The sequence below is a fragment of the Ranitomeya imitator genome, chromosome 4 (genome assembly GCF_032444005.1).
Source record: "Ranitomeya imitator isolate aRanImi1 chromosome 4, aRanImi1.pri, whole genome shotgun sequence".
NCBI lineage: Eukaryota > Metazoa > Chordata > Amphibia > Anura > Dendrobatidae > Ranitomeya > Ranitomeya imitator.
Genome location: NC_091285.1, coordinates 273404230 through 273423513, shown reverse-complemented (window position 1 = coordinate 273423513; position 19284 = coordinate 273404230). Strand labels below are relative to the sequence as shown.

Here is a 19284-nt window from a genome sequence, read left to right as displayed (position 1 = left end):
CTTCTCCCTGGGTGCCGCCATCTTCCAAAATGGCGGGCACATGCGCAGTGCGCCTGCCAAATCTGCCGGCCGGCAGATTCGTTCCATGTACATTTTGATCACTGTGATATAACCTACCACAGTGATCAAAATTAAAAAAAAGTAAATGACCACCCCCCCTTTATCATTCCCATAAATAGGGACAATAATAAAATAAAGAAAATTTTTTTTTTCCACTACAGTTAGAACTAGGTTTAGGGTTAGGGATGTGCACACGTATTCTGGTCCTCTGCGGATTTTTCCGCAGCTGTTTTTATAAATCCGCAGTGCAAAACCGCTGCGAATTTATCGCGGATTTACCGCGGTTTTTCTGCGGATTTCACTGCGGTTTTCAATTGGAGCAGTTGTAAAACCGCTGCAGAATTCGCAGAAAGAAGTGAAATGTGCGGAATGTAAACTGCTGCGTTTCCGCGCAGTTTTTTCCGCAGCATGTGCGCAGCGTTTTTTGTAAACTCATGGGAAACTGCTGCGAACCCACAGCGGCGGAAACGCTGTGGATCCGCAGCCTTTTCCGCATCGTGTGCACACCGTTAGAATTAGGCTATGTGCACACGGTGCGGATTTGGCCGCGGATCCGCAGCGGATTTGGCTTCGTAGCAGTTTTCCATCAGCTTTACAGTTCCATGTAAGCCTATGGAAAACCAAATCCGCTGTGCCCATGGGGCGGAAAATACCGCGTGGGTATGCTGTGTTATATTTTCCGCAGCATGTCAATTCTTTGTGCGGATTCCGCAGCGTTTTACACCTGTTCCTCAATAGGAATCCGCAAGTGAAATCTGCACAAAAAACACTGGAAATCCACAGTAAATCTGCAGGTAAAACGCAGTGCCTTTTACCCGCAGATTTTTCAAAAATGGTGCGGAAAAATCTCACACGAATCCGCAACGTGGGCACATAGCCTTAGGATTAGGGTTGGAATTAGAGTCAGGGTTGGAATTAGGGCTATGGTTGGAAACAGGGTTAAGATTAGGCTTGTGGTTAGGGTTATGGTTAGGGGTGTGTTGGGGTTAGGGTTGTGGTTAGGGGTGTGTTGGGGTTAGGGTTTGGATTAGGGTTAGGATTATGGTTAGGGTTGGGATTAGGGTTAGGGGTGTGTTGGGGTTACGGCTGTGGTTAGGGGTGTGTTGGGGTTAGGGCTGTGGTTAGGGGTGTGTTGGGGTTAGGGTTGTGATTAGGGTGATGGCTAGAGTTGAGATTAAGGTTAGGGGTGTGTTGGGGTTAGTGTTGGAGTTAGAATTGAGGGGTTTCCACTGTTTAGGCACACCAGGGGTCTCCAAACGCAACATGGCGCCACCATTAATTCCAGCCAATCTTGCGTTCAAAAAGTCAAGTGGTGCTCCCTCCCTTCCGAGCCCCAACGTGCGCCAAAACAGTGGTTTACCCCCACATATGGGGTACCAGCATACTCGGGACAAACTGGGCAACAACTATTGGGGTCCAATTTCTCCTGCTACCATTGTTAACCCCTTCATGACCCAGCCTATTTTGACCTTAAAGACCTTGCCGTTTTTTGCAATTCTGACCAGTGTCCCTTTATGAGGTAATAACTCAGGAACGCTTCAACGGATCCTAGCGGTTCTGAGATTGTTTTTTCGTGACATATTGGGCTTCATGTTAGTGGTAAATTTAGGTCAATTAATTCTGTGTTTATTTGTGATAAAAACGGAAATTTGGCGAAAAATTTGAAAATTTAGCAATTTTCACATTTTGAATTTTTATTCTGTTAAACCAGAGAGTTATGTGACACAAAATAGTTAATAAATAACATTTCCCACATGTATACTTTACATCAGCACAATTTTGGAAACAACATTTTTTTTTGCTAGGAAGTTATAAGGGTTAAAATTTGACCAGCGATTTCTCATTTTTACAACGAAATTTACAAAACCATTTTTTTTAGGGACCACCTCACATTTGAAGTCAGTTTGAGGGGTCTATATGGCTGAAAATACCCAAAAGTGACACCATTCTAAAAACTGCACCCCTCAAGGTACTCAAAACCACATTCAAGAAGTTTATTAACCCTTCTGGTGCTTCACAGCAGCAGAAGCAACATGGAAGGAAAAAATGAACATTTAACTTTTTAGTCACAAAAATTATCTTTTAGCAACAATTTTTTTATTTTCCCAATGGTAAAAGGAGAAACTGAACCACGAAAGTTGTTGTCCAATTTGTCCTGAGTACGCTGATACCTCATATGTGGGGGTAAACCACTGTTTGGGCGCACGGCAGGGCTTGGAAGGGAAGGAGCGCCATTTGACTTTTTGAATGAAAAATTGGCTCCACTCTTTAGCGGACACCATGTCACGTTTGGAGAGCCCCCGTGTGCCTAAAAATTGGAACTCCCCCACAAGTGACCCCATTTTGGAAACTAGATGCCCCAAGGAACTTATCTAGATGCATAGTGAGCACTTTGAACCCCCAGGTGCTTCACAAATTGATCCGTAAAAATGAAAAAGTACTTTTTTTTCACAAAAATATTCTTTTAGCCTCAATTTTTTCATTTTCACATGGGCAACATGTTTAACATATTAAACACCTTCTTCTCCACGGTATTCACGGTGGAAAATGAAATGCTAGGTGAAATCCCAAGAAACAATGAAAACCCTATACTAAGGGTCACCAATCTAACCCAAGAAGAGGTGCGAAACCGGCTAAATAAGATTAAAATAGATAAATCTCCGGGTCCGGATGGCATACACCCACGAGTACTAAGAGAACTAAGTAATGTAATAGATAAACCATTATTTCTTATTTTTAGTGACTCTATAGCGACAGGGTCTGTTCCGCAGGACTGGCGCATAGCAAATGTGGTGCCAATATTCAAAAAGGGCTCTAAAAGTGAACCTGGAAATTATAGGCCAGTAAGTCTAACCTCTATTGTTGGTAAAATATTTGAAGGGTTTCTGAGGGATGTTATTCTGGATTATCTCAATGAGAATAACTGTTTAACTCCATATCAGCATGGGTTTATGAGAAATCGCTCCTGTCAAACCAATCTAATCAGTTTTTATGAAGAGGTAAGCTATAGGCTGGACCACGGTGAGTCATTGGACGTGGTATATCTCGATTTTTCCAAAGCGTTTGATACCGTGCCGCACAAGAGGTTGGTACACAAAATGAGAATGCTTGGTCTGGGGGAAAATGTGTGTAAATGGGTTAGTAACTGGCTTAGTGATAGAAAGCAGAGGGTGGTTATAAATGGTATAGTCTCTAACTGGGTCGCTGTGACCAGTGGGGTACCGCAGGGGTCAGTATTGGGACCTGTTCTCTTCAACATATTCATTAATGATCTGGTAGAAGGTTTACACAGTAAAATATCGATATTTGCACATGATACAAAACTATGTAAAGCAGTTAATACAAGAGAAGATAGTATTCTGCTACAGATGGATCTGGATAAGTTGGAAACTTGGGCTGAAAGGTGGCAGATGAGGTTTAACAATGATAAATGTAAGGTTATACACATGGGAAGAGGGAATCAATATCACCATTACACACTGAACGGGAAACCACTGGGTAAATCTGACAGGGAGAAGGACTTGGGGATCCTAGTTAATGATAAACTTACCTGGAGCAGCCAGTGCCAGGCAGCAGCTGCCAAGGCAAACAGGATCATGGGGTGCATTAAAAGAGGTCTGGATACACATGATGAGAGCATTATACTGCCTCTGTACAAATCCCTAGTTAGACCGCACATGGAGTACTGTGTCCAGTTTTGGGCACCGGTGCTCAGGAAGGATATAATGGAACTAGAGAGAGTACAAAGGAGGGCAACAAAATTAATAAAGGGGATGGGAGAACTACAATACCCAGATAGATTAGCGAAATTAGGATTATTTAGTCTAGAAAAAAGACGACTGAGGGGCGATCTAATAACCATGTATAAGTATATAAGGGGACAATACAAATATCTCGCTGAGGATCTGTTTATACCAAGGAAGGTGACGGGCACAAGGGGGCATTCTTTGCGTCTGGAGAAGAGAAGGTTTTTCCACCAACATAGAAGAGGATTCTTTACTGTTAGGGCAGTGAGAATCTGGAATTGCTTGCCTGAGGAGGTGGTGATGGCGAACTCAGTCGAGGGGTTCAAGAGAGGCCTGGATGTCTTCCTGGAGCAGAACAATATTGTATCATACAATTATTAGGTTCTGTAGAAGGACGTAGATCTGGGTATTTATTTATTATGATGGAATATAGGCTGAACTGGATGGACAAATGTCTTTTTTCGGCCTTACTAACTACGTTACTATGTTACTATGTTACTAAAATTTGTTGGGCAATTTCTCCTGAGTACACCAATACCTCACATGTGGAGGTAAACCACTGTTTGGGCACATGGTAAGGCTCGGAAGGGAAGGAGCGCCATTTGACTTTTTGAATGAAAAATTATCTCCATTGTTAGCGGACACCATGTCGCGTTTGGAGAGCCCCTGTGTGCCTAAACATTGGCGCTCCCCCACAAGTGACCCCATTTTGGAAACTAGACCCCCCAAGGAACTTATCTAGATGCATATTGAGCACTTTAAACCCCCAGGTGCTTCACAGAAGTTTATAACGCAGAGCCATGAAAATAAAAAATAATTTTTCTTTCCTCAAAAATGATTTTTTAGCCTGGAATTTCCTATTTTGCCAAGGGTATTAGGAGAAATTGAACCCCAAATGTTGTTGTCCAGTTTGTCCTGAGTACGCTGATACCCCATATGTGGGGGTAAACCACTGTTTGGGCGCACGGCAGGGCTCGGAAGGGAAGGCACGCCATTTGGCTTTTTAAATGGAAAATTAGCTCCAATCATTAGTGGACACCATGTCACGTTTGGAGAGCCCCTGTGTGCCTAAACATTGGAGATCCCCCACAAATGACCCCATTTTGGAAACTATACCCCCAAAGGAACTAATCTAGATGTGTAGTGAGGACTTTGAACCCCCAAGTGCTTCACAGAAGTTTATAACGCAGAGCCATGAAAATAAAAAAAAAAATTATTTTCTCAAAAATGATCTTTTAGCCTGCAATTTTTTTATTTTCCCAAGTGTAACAGGAGAAATTTGACCCCAAAAGTTGTTGTCCAGTTTCTCCTGAGTACGCTGATACCCCATATGTGGGGGTAAACCACTGTTTGGGCACATGCCGGGGCTCGAAGTGAAGTAGTGACGTTTTGAAATGCAGACTTTGATGGAATGCTCTGTGGGCGTCACGCTGCGTTTGCAGAGCCCCTGATGTGGCTTAACAGTAGAAACCCCCCACAAGTGACCCCATTTTGGAAACTAGACCCCGAAAGGAACTTATCTAGATGTGTGGTGAGCACTTTGAACCCCCAAGTGCTTCATAGAAGTTTATAATGCACAGCCGTGAAAATAATAAATACGTTTTCTTTCCTCAAAAATAATTATTTAGCCCAGAATTTTTTATTTTCCCAAGGGTTACAGGAGAAATTGGACCCCAAAAGTTGTTGTCCAGTTTCTCCTGAGTACGCTGATACCCCATGTGTGGGGGTAAACCACTGTCTGGGCGCACGTCGGGGCTCAGAAGGGAAGTAGTGACTTTTGAAATGCAGACTTTGATGGAATGGTCTGCGGGCGTCACGTTGAGTTTGGAGAGCCCCTGGTGTGCCTAAACAGTAGAATCCCCCCACAAGTGACCCCATTTTAGAAACTAGACCCCCCAAGGAACTTATCTAGATATATGGTGAGCACTTTGAACCCCCAAGTGCTTCACAGACAGTTACAACGCAGAGCCGTGAAAATAAAAAAATAATTTTTCTTTCCTCAAAAATGATGTTTTAGCAAGCATTTTTTTATTTTCCCAAGGGTAACAGGAGAAATTGGACCCCAGTAATTGTTGCGCAGTTTATCCTGAGTACGCTGATACCCCATATGTGGGGGTAAACCACTGTTTGGGCACACGTCGGGGCTCGGAATTGAGGGAGCACCATTTGACTTTTTGAATACGAGATTGGCTGGAATCAATGGTGGCGCCATGTTGCGTTTGGAGACCCCTGATGTGCCTAAACAGTGGTAACCCCTCAATTCTACCTCCAACACTAACCCCAACACACCCCTAACTCTAATCCCAACTGTAGCCATAACCCTAATCACAACCCTAACCCCAACACACCCCTAACCCTAACCACAACCCTAATTCCAACCCTAACCCTAAGGCTATGTGCCCACGTTGCGGATTCGTGTGAGATTTTTCAGCATCATTTTTGAAAAATCCGCGGGTAAAAGGCACTGCGTTTTACCTGCAGATTTTCCGCGGATTTCCAGTGTTTTTTGTGCGGATTTCACCTGCGGATTCCTATTGAGAAACAGGTGTAAAACGCTGCGGAATCCGCACAAAGAATTGACATGCTGCGGAAAATACAACGCAGCGTTTCCGCGCGGTATTTTCCGCACCATGGGCACAGCAGATTTGGTTTTCCATAGGTTTACATGGTACTGTAAACCTGATGGAACACTGCTGCGAATCCGCAGCGGCCAATCCGCTGCGGAACCGCAGCCAAATCCGCACAGTGTGCACATAGCCTAATTCTAAAGGTATGTGCACACACTGCGGAAAACACTGCGGATCCGCAGCAGTTTCCCATGAGTTTACAGTTCAATGTAAACCTATGGGAAACAAAAATCGCTGTACACATGCTGCGGAAAAACTGCACGGAAACGCAGCGGTTTACATTCCGCAGCATGTCACTTCTTTGTGCGGATTCCGCAGCGGTTTTACAACCGCTCAAATAGAAAATCGCAGTTATAAAACCGCAGTGAAATGCGCAGAAAAAACGCGGTAAATCCGCCATAAATCCGCAGCAGTTTAGCACTGCGGATTTATGAAATCCGCAGCGGAAAAATCCGCAGAGGACCAGAATACGTGTGCACATACCGAAACCCTAACCCTAACCCTAGCCCTAACCCTAGCCCTAACCCTAGCCCTAGCTCTAACCCTAGCCCTACCCCTACCCCTAACCCTAGCCCTAACCCTAGCCCTACCCCTAACCCTATTCTAACATTAGTGGAAAAAAAAAAATTCTTTATTTTTTTATTGTCCCTACCTATGGGGGTGACAAAGGGGGGGTAATTTATTATTTTTTTTATTTTGATCACTGAGATAGATTATATCTCAGTGATCAAAATGCACTTCGGAACGAATCTGCCGGCCGGCAGATTCGGCGGGCGCACTGCGTATGCGCCCGCCATTTTGGAAGATGGCGGCGCCCAGGGAGAAGACGGACGGACCCCGGCAGGATCGGTAAGTATGATGGGGTGGGGGGGAGAACGGGGGGGGGGGGATCGGAGCATGGGGGGGTGGATCGGAGCGCGGGAGGGGTGGAACGGAGCACGGGGGGGTGGAACGGAGCACAGGGGGGTGGAACGGAGCACGGGGGGGTGCAACGGAGCACGGGGGGGGGGTGTGGATTGGAGTGCAGGGGGGGTGATTGGAGCACAGGGAGGGTGATTGGAGCACGGGGGGAGCGGACAAGAGCACGGGGGGAGCGGAGCACAGGAGGGAGGGGAGCCGGAGCAGTGTACCGGACAGATCCGAGGGCTGGGGGGGGCGATCGGTGGGGTGGGATGGGGGCACATTAGTGTTTCCAGCCATGGCCGATGATATTGCAGCATCGGCCATGGCTGGATTGTAATATTTCACCAGTTATAATAGGTGAAATATTACAAATCGCTCTGATTGGCAGTTTCACTTTCAACAGCCAATCAGAGCGATCGTAGCCACGGGGGGATGAAGCCACTCCCCCTGGGCTAAACTACCACTCCCCCTGTCCCTGCAGATCGGGTGAAATGGGAGTTAACCCTTTCACCGGATCTGCAGGGACGCGATCATTCCATGACGCAACATAGGCGTCATGGGTCGGATTGGCACCGACTCATGACGCCTACGTGGCGTCATGGGTCGGGAAGGGGTTAAAATAAAAAACTGCTTGCTAAAACATCATTTTTGAGGAAAGAAAAATTATTTTTTTATTTTCACGGCTCTGCGTTATAAATTTCTGTGAAGCACTTGAGGGTTCAAATTGCTCACCACATATCTAGATAAGTTTCTTTGGGGGTCTAGTTTCCAAAATAGTGTTACTTGTGGAGGGTTTTACTGTTCAGGCACATCAGGGGCTCTGCAAATGCAACGTAACGCCCGCAGACCATTCCATCAAAGTCTGCATTTCTAAACGCCACTACTTCCCTTCCGAGCCCCGACGTGTGCCCAAATAGTGGTTTACCCCCACATATGGGGTACCAGCATACTCAGTGCAAACTGGGTAACAACTATTGGGGTCCAATTTCTCCTGTTACCCTTGTGAAAATAAAAAATTGCTTGCTAAAACATCATTTTGAGGAAAGAAAAATTATTTTTTTATATTCACGGCTCTGCGTTGTAAACTTCTGTGAAGCACTTGGGGGTTCAAAGTGCTCACCACATATCTAGATAAGTTCCTTGGGGGTCTAGTTTTCAAAATGGGGTCACTTGTGGGGGGTTTCTACTGTTTAGGCACATCAGTGGCTCTGCAAACGTAACATGATGCCCGCAGACCATTCCATCAAAGTCTGCATTCCAAAACGTCACTACTTCCCTTCTGAGCCCCGACGTGTGCCCAAACAGTGGTTCCCCCCCACATATGGGGTATCAGCGTACTCAGGACAAACTGGACAACAACTTTTGTGGTCCAATTTCTCCTGATACTCTTGTGAAAATAAAAAATTGCGGGCTAAAAAATAATTTTTGAGGAAAGAAAAATGATTTTTTATTTTCACGGCTCTGCGTTATAAACTTCTGTGAAGCACTTGGGGGGTTTAAAGTGGTCACCGCACATCTAGGTTAGTTCCATGGGAGGTCTAGTTTCCAAAATGGGGTCACATGTGGGGGAGCTCAAATGTTTAGGCACACAGGGGCTCTCCAAACGCGACATGGTGTCAGCTAACGATTGGAGCTAATTTTTCATTCAAAAAGTCAAATGGCGCTCCTTCCTTTCCAAGCCCTGCCGTGTGCCCAAACAGTGGTTTACCCCCACATGTGAGGTATCACTGTACTCAGGAGAAATTGCCCAATAAATTTTAGGATCCATATCCTGTTGCCCATGTGGAAATGAACAAATTGAGGCCAAAATAAATTTTTTGTGAAAAAAAAGTACTTTTTCATTGTTACGGATCAATTTGTGAAGCACCTGAGGGGTTCAATGTGCTCACTATGCATCTAGATAAGTTCCTTGCGGGGGTCTAGTTTCCAAAATGGGGTCACATGTGGGGGAGCTCCAATGTTTAGGCACACAGGGGCTCTCCAAACGCGACATGGTGTCCGCTAACGATTGGAGCTAATTTTTTATTCAAAAAGTCAAATGGCGCTCCTTCCCTTCCAAGCCCTGTCGTGCGCCCAAATAGTGGTTCCCACATATGGGGTATCGGCGTACTCAGGACAAATTGTTCAATTACTTTTGGTGTCCAGTTTCTCTTTTTACTCTAAGGAAAATAAAAAAATTGTTGCTAAAAGATCATTTTTGTGACTAAAAAGTTAAATGTTCATTTTTTCCTTCCATGTTGCTTCTGCTGCTGTGAAGCACCTGAAGGGTTAATAAACTTCTTGAATGTGGTTTTGAGCAGTTTTTAGAATGGTGTCACTTTTGGGTATTTTCAGCCATATAGACTCCTCAAACTGACTTCAAATGTGAGGTGGTCCCTAAAAAAAATGGTTTTGTAAATTTTGCTGTAAAAATGAGAAATCGCTGGTCAACTTTTAACCCTTACAACTTCCTAGCAAAAAAGAAATTTTGTTTCCAAAATTGCGCTGATGTAAAGTAGACATGTGGGTAATGTTATTTATTAACTATTTTGTGTCACATAACTCTCTCGTTTAACAGAATAAAAATTCAAAATTTGAAAATTGCGAAATTTTCAAAATTTTAGCCAAATTTCCATTTTTTTCACAAATAAACACAAAAATTATCAACCTAAATTTACCACTAACATGAAGCCCAATATGTCACGAAAAAAACAATCTCAGAACCGCTAGGATCCGTTGAAGCGTTCCTGAGTTATTACCACATAAAGGGACACTGGTCAGAATTACAAAAAACGGCCAGGTCAATAAGGTCAAAATAGGTTGGGTCATGAAGGGGTTAAGAAATGAAGGTCAGTCAGTCCAATAAATTGGGCAAATTTTGAAAGTGTCCCCAAGTCCAGTGGCAAAAGCCATCAAGCGCTACAAAGAAACTGGCTCACATGAGGACTGCCCCAGGAAAGGAAGACCAAGAGTCACCTCTGCTTCTGAGGATAAGTTTATTCGAGTCACCAGCCTCAGAAATTGCAGGTTAACAGCAGCTCAGATTAGAGACCAGGTCAATGCCACACAGAATTCTAGCAGCAGACACATCTCTACAACAACTGTTAAGAGGAGACTTTGTGCAGCAGGCCTTCATGGTAAAATAGCTGCTAGGAAACCATTGGTAAGGACAGCAACAAGCAAAAGAGACTTGTTTGGGCTAAAGAACACAAGGAATGGACATTAGAGCAATGGAAATCTGTGCTTTGGTCTGATGAGTCCAAATTTGAGATCTTTGGTTCCAACCACCGTGTCTTTGTGCGACGCAGAAAAGGTGGACTCTACATGCCTGGTTCCCACTGTGAAGCATGGAGGAGGAGGTGTGATGGTGTAGGGGTGCTTTGCTGGTGACAATGTTGGGGATTTATTCAAAATTGAAGGCATACTGAACCAGCATGGCTACCACAGCATCTTGCAGCAGCATGCTATTCCATCCGGTTTGCGTTTAGTTGGGCCATCATTTAGTTTTCAACAGGACAATAACCCCAAACACACCTCCAGGCTGTGTAAGAGCTATTTGACCAAGAAGGAGAGGGGTGCTACTCCAGATGACCTGGCCTCCACAGTCACCAGACCTGAACCCAATCGAGATGGTTTGGGGTGAGCTGGACCGCAGAGTGAAGGCAAAAGGGCCAACAAGTGCTAAGCATCTCTGGGAACTCCTTCAAGATTGTTGGAAGACCATTCCCGGTAACTACCTCTTGAAGCTCATCAACAGAATGCCAAGAGTATGCAAAGCAGTCATGAAAGCAAAAGGTGGCTACTTTGAAGAACCTAGAATATAAGACATAATTTCAGCTGTTTCACACTTTTTTGTTAAGTATATAATTCCACATGTGTTAATTCATAGTTTTGATGCCTTCAGTGTGAATGTACAGTTTACATAGTCATGAAAATACAGAAAAATCTTTAAATGAGGTGTGTCCAAACTTTTGGTCTGTACTGTATATATATATATATATATATATATATGTATATATATATATATATATATACACATATACTATATATATATATATATATATATATATATATATATATATATATATATATCTATATATATAATTGTCTAAGGGTTTTTCTGTCTGTCTGTCTGTCCTGGAAATCCCGCGTCTCTGACCAATCAGCGACGGGCACAGCATGGCGACGATGATGTCATAAAGGTTGCCTCGACCAATCAGCGACGGGCACAGTCTGCCGCGAATTCGCCTCGACCAATCAGCGACAGGCACAGTATCGACGTAGATGTCATAATGGTTGCCATGGCGACGATGATGTCATAAAGGTTGCCTCGACCAATCAGCGACGGGCACAGTCTGCCGCGAATTCTGGAATCATCATTGTCCATATACTACGGGGACATGCATATTCTAGAATACCCGATGCGTTAGAATCGGGCCACAATCTAGTATATATATATTCGTCTATGGTCTACTTCCGTCTGTTTGTCTGTCGCGGAAATCCCGCGTCGCTGATTGGTCACGGCCGGCTGGTCACGGCCGGCTGGGCACGACCAATCAGCGACGTGCACATTCCGGCCGCGAATTGGCCCCTCCATACTCCCCTCCAGTCAGCGCCCACATAGCGTTTTAGCGTTGACGCGGTGTAACGCAGTCCGTTAATGCTGCCATTAATCCTGTTACCGGCTAGTGATGTGCCATCATTCTGTGACGGACCCGGAAATGCTGCCTGCAGCATTTCCGGGTCCGTCACCACTTTTGACAAGTTTGACCAACTTTTTACTATTGATGTTGCTTATGCAACATCAATAGTGAAAACATATAATGTTAAAAATAATAATAAAAAAAAAACGTGATATTCTCACCTTTCGGCGTCCCCGGCAGCTTTTCCCGCTCCTCGCGATGCTCCGGTCCCAGTAATGCTTTGCGGCAATGACCCCAGATGACGTAGCGGTCTCTCGAGACCGCTACATCATCACGGGTTATTGCCGCAAAGCATCATTGGGAACGGACCTGGCAGGAGCATCGCTAAAGGTCTGGGCTGGATCCGTGGCCCGCTGGAAGGTGAGTATATAACTATTTTTTATTTTAATTATTTTTTAACAGGGATATGGTGCCAACACTGCTATAGACTACGTGGCTGTGTTATATACTGTGTGGGCTGTGCTATATACTACGTGGGCTGTGCTATATACTGCGTGGGCTGTGCTATATACTGCGTGGGCTGTGCTATATACTGCGTGGGCGGTGTTATATACTACATGGCTGTGCAATATACTGCGTGGCTGTGCTATATACTACGTGGCTATGCAATATACTACGTGGCTGTGTTATATACTACGTGGCTGTGTTATATACTATGTGGCTGTGCTATATACTATGTAAGGCTGTGTTATATGCTACGTGGGCTGTGCAATATACTACGTGGCTGTGTTATATGCTAAGTGGCTGTGTTATATATTACGTGGGCTGTTCTATATGCTATGTGGGCTGTGCTATATGCTACGTGGGCTGTTATTTGCTAGGTGTCTGTGCTATATTTCTCTGCTGTATCTGTGCATCATGAATCGTGGTATGTGTTAAAGGGGGGCCCACTGAGATTCTTTTGCCCGGGGCCCTCAAAAACCTGGGGCAGGCCCTGGCTTCACTGATTGATTGGTCGCGCTCGGCCGGGCGCGACCAATCAGCGACAGGTGCAGTCCGGCCGCGAATTGGCACGGGATTTGAACCACGCTTCGTTGATTGGTCACGGCCGGACGAATCCTGTGTATTTATTGCATTATTCTTAAATCTTCATAAATAAACTACATACAGATTCTAGAATACCCGATGCGTTAGAATCGGGCCACCATCTAGTATATATATAGAAATCCAACACTGTATTTACAATTGGCTTTGTGAATCGGACACCAGGTTTTTGATTGGCACATCTCTAATGGCTTAGCTAAGCTGCCCTCCCGTACTGCAATGCTCTCTGGAACAATAGTGATACATATATAAAATTCCTCTATGACCTGATTGACACAGAGCAGTTTTAACTATGTCTATCTTGGTTGGACCAGGGATGCATTAAATTAAAGAAAAAGTACTTTCCTTTTTACCATATGCAAGAATAGACTGGCCAAAGTACATGAATTATCGTCCAGTGGACCAAAGGATGGAAAAGAATGATCCAGTAGAAGACAACCCCTTTGGGAGCTGATTTTGCAGCTAAAGTTGCCACTAGGAATTATTTCTTATGAGATTATTAGGAAATAATCTATTTGATCTTACTAGTCATGTGTTTGCATAAGTAATAATAAAAACAACATTAATGATGCTATTGAAAAATCAGACTAGTACTTTTTTTGTATGGATACAAGGATCGTGTCACAGTCACTTTCTCTGGCAGGCCCAAATCCAGTCTAACTACATATGTCCTCCCTCCAAGATTTAGGGTACCGTCACACAGTGGCATTTAGATCGCTATGACGGCACGATCCATGACGCTCCAGCATCGTAACAATATCGCTCCAGCGTCGTAGACTGCTGTCACACTTTGCAATGTACGACGCTGGAGCGATAATTTCATGACGTATGTGCGATGTAGAAGCCGTTGGTTACTATGCGCACATTGTATACAATATCGTGCACACCTTTGTTACACCATGCGATCATGCTGCCACAGCGGGACACTAGACGACGAAAGAAAGTTTCAAACGATCTGCTACGACGTACGATTCTCAGCGGGGTCCCTGATCGCAGGAGTGTGTCAGACACTGCGAGATAGTAACTATATCGCTGGAACGTCACGAATCGTGCCGTCGTAGCGATCAAAATGCCACTGTGTGACGGTAATCTTAGTTTCCAATGCAAAAAAAGCTGTGCCAAACTGCAATGTGTGGCCTGGCCTTTTATGGGATGAATGTGTCATTGCAATACATATATACGTCCAAGGTCAGATCCCCTGCTTTGATGCAGGGCTCCGCGGTGAGCCCGCACCAAAGCCGGGACATGTCAGCTGTTTTGAACAGCTGACATGTGCCCGTAATAGGCGCGGGCAGAATCACGATCTGCCCGCACCTATTACCTAGTTAAATGCCGCTGTCAAACGCAGACAGCGGCATTTAACTACCGCTTCCGGCCGGGTGGCCGGAAATGACGTCATCGCCGACCCCCGTCACATGATCGGGGGTCGGTGATGCGTCTCCATTGTAACCATAGAGGTCCTTGAGACCTCTATGGTTACTGATCGCCGGTGGCTGTGAGCGCCACCCTGTGGTCGGCGCTCACAGCACACCTCCATTTCTGCTACATAGCAGCGATCAGCAGATCGCTGCTATGTAGCAGAGGCGATCGCGTTGTGCCTGCTTCTAGCCTCCCATGGAGGCTATTGAAGCATGGCAAAAGTAAAAAAAAAAAGTTGAAAAAAATGTTAAAAAAATAAAAAAAATATAAAAGTTTAAATCACCCCCCTTTCGCCGCAATCAAAATAAATCAATAAAAAAAATATCAAATCTACACATATTTGGTATCGCCGCGCTCAGAATCGCCCGATCTATCAATTAAAAAAAAGCATTAACCTGATCGCTAAACAGCGTAGCGGGAAAAAAATTCGAAACACCAGAATTACGTTTTTTTGGTCGCCGCAACATTGCATTAAAATGCAATAACGGGCGATCAAAAGAACGTATCTGCACCAAAATGCTATCATTAAAAACGTCATCTCGGCACACAAAAAATAAGCCCTCAACCGACCCCAGATCACGAAAAATGGAGACGCTACATGTATCAGAAAATGGCGCAATTTGTTTTTTTTTTTTTAGCAAAGTTTGGAATTTTTTTCACCACTTAGATAAAAAATAACCTAGTCATGTTAGGTGTCTATGAACTCGTACTGACCTGGAGAATCATAATGTCAAGTCAGTTTTAGCATTTAGTGAACCTAGCAAAAAAGCCAAACAAAAAACAAGTGTGGGACTGCACTTTTTTTGCAATTTCACCACACTTGGAATTTTTTTCCCGTTTTCTAGTACATGACATGCTAAAACCAATGATGTCGTTCAAAAGTACAACTCGTCCCGCAAAAAATAAGCCCTCACATGGCCAAATTGACGGAAAAATAAAAAAGTTATGGCTCTGGGAAGGAGGGGAGTGAAAAACGAACACGGAAAAATAAAAAATCCCATGGTCATGAAGGGGTTAAAAAGAAAAATCACTTAACACTAAACTAATATGGGCCGAATCATCAAGATTAGTCTTAATGAATGGTCTGCTACAGTATGATGAGCCAAATTCATTGGAGAAGAACTTTCAGGACTGGAGTACATTTCCTTCATTATTTATGTTTCCTTTGTGACATACATTGTTACATTTTTAGACGTGATTGGCTATGTCCTCTCCCTGCTAAGCTCTGCACACTTTTCAAAAAGTTTGTGACGCTATCTGGACCTGGCATAAAAATGTCAAAAGTCACGCAAAAAATTTGGCAACATTTTGAGCAATTTTACACCAGAATTCAGTCTCAAACTGATGTTGAATAGGCCTCATATTTGTTTTTAATCTTGTACATTAAAGTTGGGGTCAGATTTGGAACTCTGCATAAGACCAACTAAGCTCTGCTTGCTATAAAGATATAAATTCTATATACCGTATTTGAAAACCAATAACCACAAACATGTTGGGTGCATTTCACGGTGAACACAATAAATGTAGAACTCAGATGCAATTTGTGTTTGAAGATATGAAAATATTTCCATTTAGAATCCAATGCATTCACAAATTCACCACATATAGGACACATACATGACTAAAACTCTAATGGTTGTGTATATCAATGAAATATACGGTAATCATTTTTGATAATGAGTCCATACAGGAAATAAGACTATTGGCATGTAGTGTCTTGTCTAGAATACCATGCAAATGACAATGGTAGAACAAATTTCCATAAAAGGCTCTTTCAGTACAATGCAAAATTCACTCCGGTTAAATAATATGCATACATACTGTATACACAATATGTACAGTACACAAGTAATTGTAAGAAAGAAGCAATGTATACCTGTATATGACACTCAATGTTGTATATAAACTGATGAAGAGAAGGAATTCTCTGTAGAGCAACTTGTAAATGCTTCCTCTCCACTTAAGCAGCAGTCGATGAAACCCAAAGAATGTGGCATTTGCCACTTTACTGGAGTAGGTGACAGTCATCTTCTAATTACTTTCCTCCTGAAAAATACAATTAACTTTGGTTTAGCAGTTAAGACACTTTATAGTTATGCAGAAAATAATGTAAAGAGTTTTTGTGCAGTTGGTGCAATTGTTGTAGTCATGTTATATCTGGAATTAGGGTGGAGGCTAGAGGAAAGACTATGGGGAAAATTCATCAAGCACTTTATGTCAGAAAACTGACATGTGCCCCTTAGGGAATTTAGCACATCTTAGGATAGTAGACCCTGGATCATGACCAGTGGCATACAGCTAATAGAGGTAGATCATGTGGCCGCTATTGGGCCCGGTGCTAGCTCCAGTACCGGCCTCCTACCCAGCCAGATATCACACTTTCAACTGTATCTGCATTTTGTTTGAGTCGCTGCAGCTGCATGTTTTGTGTCTGTTAGACAACCTGAACACATTTGGGGATTGCCTGTTTTTTAGGGAATCCCCACATGTATTCAGGCTGTCTAGCAGCCACAAATCATGCAGCTGCAGCGACTCAAACATAATCTAAGAGCATGCCCAAGATACCCAGAGAACATCCAAGCATGCTCGGAAGTCTCGAGTAACGGGCATTCGGGAGTGGGGAATCTGTTTTCTGCCAAGGGCCATTTGGATATTTATACCATCCTTCGGGGGCCGAACCAATTCCACCCACAAAGTACATCCTAATGGTGGCACTGGTGTCAATATATAATCTTTCCTTGCATGTGCCTCAGCATTCAGTAGCGAATATTGCGAGCTTGTGCTCACAGAGCAAGAAGAAATTAAAGGGATGGCAGCCGTCACAATACAGCCGTCGGCCCCCAGGAATCTGCAAGGGAAAGTAGGATAAAAGGTAATCAAGGGCTGTAAACAACCGGTGGGGCCTGAGGTTCCTCACCCCAGACATACATGAAAAACTGGAAAGTTCTACTTGATTTGTTTGTCTTTTGTATTACAGATATTAAATTGCAATTGAAAAAAAAAGTGCCTACTGTGGAAAGGTCATGTTGACCCCTTGAAGGTTATACTCTGACAAAGGAATTATTATCTACTTTTTTACCGTAGACCAACGTGTATGGTCTTCTCATTAGCGTAAAATACTTATTGTAGTTGTAGTTAATTTATGTTCAAGACACATTTGGGAAATTATATTGAGTTATTGTAGATGTTTTAGAGCCTAAAACTCACCTAAGTTATTCCATAAAGCCCTTCAACTGACATAAGAGCTTTGTCTTTGGATAAGCTATACTACCGGTAGATTTAGTAATGCTAAGTAGTATAAAATATTGCAGTCATTAAATGAGTCCTATAAATATGTTACAGATAATAATAAAAATATAGAATGAGTACAAAGTTCAAGAAGTACAAGTATAATTTCCTGGTAAAGGATTACATAAGATCATATGTAAGTTCTTCAAATATTCATGGGTATGGAGATGTGACCAACCTGGTATATGTCCTCAATGAGCGTGTCTGATGAAGGATTGCGACGATCACAATTGGTACTGTCCCAGCTGCTTGCTGCTGTAATGGTGTATTCTCAAGAAGCAGTGAAGAGTCCCTGGAGACAAGCCTGAGGAGCACAGCAGGGAAGGGAGTCTTTCCCACATGCAGCCTGTTTGTGCCAATATACACTCTATGTGTTACATCACAGACTGCTCCATGGCACGAAAACAGCCTGCAGCTGCTGATCTTGCTCTCTCTTAGTCTATATTTATACGTCCACCTGCCATTTAGAGAACACCATTGACTAAGTGATCTTTGGGAACATCTAGATGTCACCAGAGCCTCACAGATAACCAGCTTGTGCACTGTGTTCCCAAAGAAACCTGTAGTGAAGGAATCTCTGCAAATGCACTAACGGGAAATGTATAGCTCATTGTTGTTGAGTATGGCTGATAAAAATGCAATGTCTAGAAAGTTTGGCATATACTAGGTATCAGACTTTTAATAAGCAGTGACCATTACTATATTAAAACTACAGCAGTGGTTCCAAACCATATTACAGCAGTGTCAATATTTGAAAAATATTTCCAGTTTTGGGAACCCCTATTGCCATTCCTGCCTCAACATTCAATGTATTGCTAAGTGATTTCATGTCACTTTGCTCATATGGGGATCCAGACACTCCACAAATATATACAGAGACTGACCTATTCTAAATAAAACTGAGACCTCGCAACCCAGTACTTCCAAAGATTAATTCCTAGTGTGACTAACCTATGAGGATAAACTATTCAAGGAAGCGGGATACTCTGAGACCAATTATTCGTTACAATGGGTAAAATACACTACACTAGCAATGAATAAGAGTAGATAGTCTGCGCCCTAGCTAGACCTCATCTAGGCACGTTGCCCATCCCTATAAGCAACCAGGCAAACCCCATTGCTTTCTCCTGCTTATTTCAGCCATTTTCAGCTATAGAGGGAGAAAATACTTTGGAGAGTAATCTGCTCCGGCAGTTATATCACCCCCATAAATCCTAAATATGTAAAAGCCAATGGAGTTAGCCCCTATCCTGGGAATTACAGGTTTCCAGAGTTTAATGGGTACCATTGACCTAAAGCATTTAGATTCCTCACACTGCAGTCGCACCACCACTACTAACTTGGTACAAGGCCATGCCCTCCTGAATCAGATGGTAACTAATAATATTAATAATAATAAATCTTTATTTTTATATAGCGCTAACATATTACGCAGCGCTTTACAGACATTATCATCACTGTCCCCGTTGGGGCTCACAATCTAAATTCCCTATCAGTATGTCTTTGGAAAGTGAA

At 43.4% G+C, this 19284-nt stretch overlaps 1 protein-coding gene across 1 annotated transcript in view; it reads right to left on the bottom strand.

Annotated features, from left to right (window-relative positions):
* BEST3 (bestrophin 3) overlaps positions 1 to 18145 on the bottom strand; it is a 126438-nt gene extending 108293 nt beyond the window's left edge. Inside the window, exons 1-2 of the mRNA XM_069762019.1 lie at positions 17948 to 18145; positions 16358 to 16527 (exon numbers count right to left, since the gene is read on the bottom strand). Coding sequence (XP_069618120.1) covers positions 16358 to 16509 — 152 coding nt within the window. The 5' untranslated portion in view covers positions 16510 to 16527; positions 17948 to 18145. The remainder of the gene's footprint in view (positions 1 to 16357; positions 16528 to 17947) is intronic.
* Positions 18146 to 19284: the final 1139 nt, after the last annotated feature.